The sequence below is a fragment of the Pteropus alecto genome, unplaced genomic scaffold (genome assembly GCF_000325575.1).
Source record: "Pteropus alecto unplaced genomic scaffold, ASM32557v1 scaffold5, whole genome shotgun sequence".
Taxonomy (NCBI): domain Eukaryota; kingdom Metazoa; phylum Chordata; class Mammalia; order Chiroptera; family Pteropodidae; genus Pteropus; species Pteropus alecto.
Window position 1 is genome coordinate 24,860,553 of NW_006441953.1, and position 5,465 is coordinate 24,866,017.

A 5,465-nucleotide genomic window follows, 5' to 3' on the forward strand; every position below is an offset into this window, starting at 1 on the left:
CGGTGAAGAGCTCAGTGTCTAATCGAAGGGTGGCAGAGAGACTTCCTCAGTCTCCTGGTGTCAGCTCACAGGGTGCAGAGTTGAGCAGGATTCAGAGATCTAGGCTGGGTTCGGTGGGCCATCCATTAGTGATGTCTGCCACGGGCGTGGAATAGCAACACACATGTCATGTATTTTGACATGCCTGGCCTAGTCAGAATTATTTCAGTCATATTTTAAAGAGCACGTCGTTCGTTCTGCTCCATTATGCTCCCGTCCTCCCATCTAATAACCGAATCTATGTCGAGAGGGTTTTTAATGAGTCGAGACCCTTTGGACTTTGTGAGAACAAGGCACCATTAGAAAGTGAGAGTAGAATTTCAGCGCTATCCCCACACTGCGCAATTAAAGATGTTTTAATTAAGTAAAACTTACAGATGGTCAAGAGAGGCAGGGAAGGCAACCAGGTTAGGGAAATGTGCAAACTTCTGTGTGTACTTCAGCTGAGTAGATGTTAAATGATAAGCTTTGGCTCGTAGCGACCACATCTTTTAACCGTGTCTACTGAATTACCAGCGTGACTTTACTGTTTAAATAGAAATGCGATCTAAAGGCGTGGCTGCCTCGTCCAATGGCATAAGCAAGTTCTGCACGCCGCCACGCCCCCTACGGTGGTGCGCGTGGCCGCCGTGGCAGCAGTGGGTGTGTCTGGCGAGGACTAGGGTTTAATCCTTGGATTCTGCTTCTCACTCCATGAGCAGGGGCTAGGAGCGACCCCGAACTGCAGCCTCAACCCTGGGAGGGATGGAGACCTGTGTCATTCAACAGCAGTGACCCCTTCTGGCCAATTTAAGGAGAAGCATTGAAGGGCCCTGAAAGGAGTCACTTCCAGTCCTCCTCAGAGGTTGGTGGTCCTTGCACGGGGGTTGATTAGTGAGAAGGTGTGACATGGGCAAGAGCTGGTGGCACCTCCAGGCCTCCGGCGAGGAGCAGAGGTCCGCCTCGCGGGGAGCTGAGGGCAGATGGGCTACCCTCAGATGGACCAGTATTGTCTCTTGTGGGACACCCAGGGAGCAGAGATGGGAAGGAAATGAACTCTTGCTACCAGCGTTGAATGTTGGGGGGAGGGTGAAAGATGTGGGGGTGGGGAAAATGATGCCAACATCCCCTAGTCAGAGGCAGCCCAGAATGTGCATTATGCCTCCATTCCACTTAGTGTGAGGATCACCAGTCTCGACCGCCTGAGCAGAGAACCACTACCCCAGTCTGGAGATTTAGAAAAACCAGGGCAAGGCGTGTGCGTCATGTCGTAAGTGGCCTCAGTATTTATGTGCAGATGACATCCTTAGCACACATGTCTTTTATAGCTTGCCATCCATTAATCACACAGGGCACAAGTGTGTGCACACACGTACATGTATGATTACGTATCTGGCTAAGAGTATTTTTTATAATCAGCAAGGCAAATGTGTCATCTCTCTGAAATTTAGAATGCTTAAGAATATCTATGCCTGGCCACCTTCTCCGGCTGTTCCCAGAACAAAGATCCACCAAACGTGTGACAAGTTTATATCAGCCCCATTCGAAGGGATTCAAATCCCAGTTTTCATAGTATTTTTTTCTCAAATGATTGTTATTTTCTGATACAATGAGGACATCTAGAAGTGTTGGGAACTTTTTTCCTAATATCACACTTAAGTTGGCTTCTTATTTTTCAACTCTTTTTCCAAATTATACTTGTCTCCTCACATTTTCTCCATCTCTCTCAGCGACCGCAGACTCACACTACTAATGCTCACCCACGCGGTTGGTTCTAACGTCCTTCTCCTGCCCAGTGACCCCTGACGCATGCGTTTTTCCAAGCCCTTCAGAGTGTGCTGCACACAGGTCATGAAATCAGATTAACCCTCATGCCGTCCTCTGCCCAGTCTTGGCTTATTCTTTCCATCGACCTTTGTTTCTGATCATAAGCTCAGTCTCCTAATTGCCTGTAACTAAGTGGCACCTGTTTATCCTGAACACCCCCAGCGGGTCATGTGGCAGCTGCCCTGGCTAACCCGGATGACGTTCCCGCCTCTGTGGAGACCACTCTCCATCTAAATCCTGTCGTCATTCTTGCCGGTCACAGTCTGTGTCTTTTGCCTCTCACCTCATGAGCCTCCTTATATGTCGGTGTCATGTCTGGCTCTTTGTTGCATAAAAAATATGTTCTTGGAAGCACACAGCTTCTTGACCTGCCAGTACCTATATTGCTGGGTGTATCCAGTTCATATTTTAGGCATTTACTTCATCTGGGACATTTCTCTTTAAAATCACTTTTAGCAGATCGTGACAGCGATTAGCCAGAAAACATAGTTTGAAAACCTATTGATTATCTCCCCATAATTCTAGGGGAATCAATCATTCAATTAAATGAGATTTTCCATTCTAAAATAAAACAAGTGATAAGGGATTTGTTCAATTGGCACCTTGAAAATTCTAGAAGGGACGTGGAGCACCCACTGGCCCTTCTCCTGACCAGATGCTGCTCCAGGAAAGCCTTCTCTTGCTCCAGTGAAGAGAAGTTTTGCCCAGTTGTCGAAGTGTTTCATCGAATTAGCCTCTTTCTCAGGCAACGTGCCCTCACGTCCCCAAAAGCATCCGGCCCAGTCCCGTTTTTCCCGGCCTCGCCGAGGCTGAGAGCAGCTGGACGCTCTCCTGAGGTCACTGAACTTTTAGGTAGACCATTGCTCAGTGCCTGCCCAGCAGTGTCCACGTGACAGGCATCCTGTCCCATGCCCAGGTCACCCACCAACCCCATATGGTACCCTATGAACAAAGAGCCTGGAGCTGTGCCCTGTGTATGCCTCTTTCTCCCCTGTCCCCGTGCCTGTCCAGTGGTGGCCTCCACGATGCTCCCAGCTACAGTAGGTGGCTTCCTTGTTTGCATGGAAGGACAATTTATACTTAAAGGAGTAATTAGATGGATTCTTCTTGCACGCTTCCATTTCTGATGACTACCGGCTTCATCAGTGTAATTATAATTAGTGCACTTCATCTTCCTTTTATGGCACCAGCTGGACAGACTGGTTCTCTTTACTGCCCAGATTGGTGGCAGGGTTGCCTGTGTGGGGATAGGTGACAGGCACCATGAAATAACAGATGGTAAATTCAGGGCTTGTTGGCAATCAGCAGGTTTTTGCTAATGACTTAATTAGCTATGCAAATTGTCAAATCAGTGTGAACATTGTTTTTATCGAAAACTTTACCTAAATTAATTACCATAATTAAGTAGCAGAATGTCAAGGATATTGGCTGCATAAAAAGGGCCTGGCTGAGTAGAGAAAAGAGAGATTCTGTCTTCGATTAAAACGCATAGCATTCTCGGGACAGAGAAGATGCCATTGGAAAGGGGTCGCATGAATGTCGCAGAACGGCGTCCTGCCCTAGTTTGCCGCCAGTCCCCCAAGCCGTTCAGAGGCCCTAAGTGAAAGTGGCGGATTTTCGGAGGTCTCGAAAAGCGCCCAGTGGAAGGTCCCACAGCCCTCCCAAAAGTCCCCCATGTCGGCACGTCAAAAGCGTGGATTTTTTTAATTTTGAAAAATCCATTTTTTTATTTCTGCAGATTGCTAGCATTGCTCGTTCTCCGGTGTCAGGCTGCGCACTCAGGACATAAACTCGCGTGGTTGTTACACGTCAGGAGGCGATGTTTATTTCCTGTAGAAATCGCATATGCATCTCGGCCCCCGACACTGAGACTTGGCCCCGGTGTACAGTACACGAGTGTGTCTGTCCTAGATCCCCCGGCTCCTCCCGCTAGTGTGTTAAGCTGAGCTTCTCTCTCCCAAGGTTTCCCTGTAATAATGTCAGCTGCTGTTCACAGGATGTGATGGTGGTAGGAGAGCCAACTCTGATGGGAGGTGAGTTTGGGGACGAGGACGAAAGGCTAATCACTAGATTAGAAAACACGCAATATGATGCGGCCAACGGCATGGACGACGAGGAAGACTTCAACAATTCACCCGCCCTGGGGAACAGCAGCCCGTGGAACAGTAAACCTCCTGCCACTCAAGAGACCAAATCAGAAAACCCCCCGCCCCAGGCTTCCCAGTGAGATTGACCAGCACCAGAATCCACTGTCAGTAGGTCCGAGGGTCACATCCAGATCCTTACTTACAGGAGAGGAAGGAGGAGACATAAAAACTTTTCCACGCAAATACCTATTTCTAAACAACAATCATCTGAGTTTCTTTCGGTTTTTTGTTTTGTTTTGTTTTTTGTTTTTTGTTTTGTTTTTTTTTTTTCAATTGAGAGGATCATTCTAAATAAACTTCCATGACCCTTCCCTGGAGGCCTTCACAGGTAACACAGATACTGGCACTGATGGTTTTATTCAAACGAGATTACACGCTAGCGCTTCTCCTGGCACGGTGTTAACCGCGTGTTTATGCATTTCCCTTCCCCACCCCCCCGCATCAGACGAAGGCCATGTTGTCAGTAAGCCCTCCGTGCTCAGGATCTCATTATGTGCCGAACCCAACGACAGATGACTTTTTAATATTGTAAAATATTTTCTGCTTTTTGACGTGCATCTGAGAGTTTCTTGTTTCAGTAAAAAAAGAAAAGAAAAAAAAATCAGCTTTTGGAAAGTAATTTAAATGTACCTTTTTCTCCCCCCTTCACTTTTTCTTTCATTGGGTAACAGCTAAGAGGGCCCAGCAGGGTCATTTATGGGTGACCTAATGCCAATTGGATCTCCAACCCGAGTCAGTTCACTTGAGCCTGAGCGCTGAAACAAGAAATGTCTTTTTGTCATCAGAGACACCAAGGCAGATCTTTGTGTTAAGGAAGACACTTGGCCCCTTGAGAGTTTACGCGTTTATGAAATTGCTGTTGATCCAAATATTTTCAAGCCATGTAATCCATGACTTTTGTGGGCAGTTTAATAAATCTGAAACTCTTTTGTGTTTTTTATTGTATCTGAGTTGACCGTTGTTTCTTTTCATCGTATTTTTCTTGTATAATATTTTGTAAAGCCCTTACCTAGTTCTTTAACGGGATTTTTCTTTGGGGGCAATACCAGTGTATTTATGTGAAACTTTATAAGAGAACTAATTTTTCCATTTGCATATTAATATGTTCCTCTACACATGTAAAGACACAGTGGCTCCGTGTGTTATATAACAGCTGTATTTTATGTATGCTTTACTGATAAGTGTGCCAATAATAAACTGTGTTAACTACCAAAGCCGTGAGTCTGGCTATTTCTGAGCACAGGCAGAGAAATCTGTCCACAGTTAGGAGAAGTGTTGAACTTGAATTTATCGGCCAGGCTCCAAATGGAGTGGACTTGTAGAACCCGTCCCATCTTTTATAAAGTGTGCTTTCTGTCCTCACTCACTGCACTTGACCTGGGCAGACACAGTAGCGCCTTCCCTCTGTGGGTCACTGTGCTGGCCGAGGATGCAACAATGAGAAAAGAAGAACTGGGGCTGGCCAAACGGAAG

General features: G+C 46.6%; 1 protein-coding gene across 4 annotated transcripts in view; it reads left to right on the forward strand.

The window, feature by feature from the left end:
* Positions 1 to 4,072, forward strand: part of LDB2 (LIM domain binding 2) — a 332,843-nt gene extending 328,771 nt beyond the window's left edge. For 2 of the 4 annotated variants that reach the window (XM_006918978.2, XM_015594886.2), the window contains exon 8: positions 3,842 to 4,072. In XM_006918978.2, the coding sequence (XP_006919040.1) occupies positions 3,842 to 4,072 (231 nt within the window). Of the gene's footprint in view, positions 1 to 740; positions 884 to 3,583; positions 3,635 to 3,841 lie in introns of those variants that run through there. The other 2 variants (XM_015594887.2, XM_015594888.2) reach the window with 2 other exon arrangements.
* The last annotated feature ends 1,393 nt before the right edge of the window (positions 4,073 to 5,465 follow it).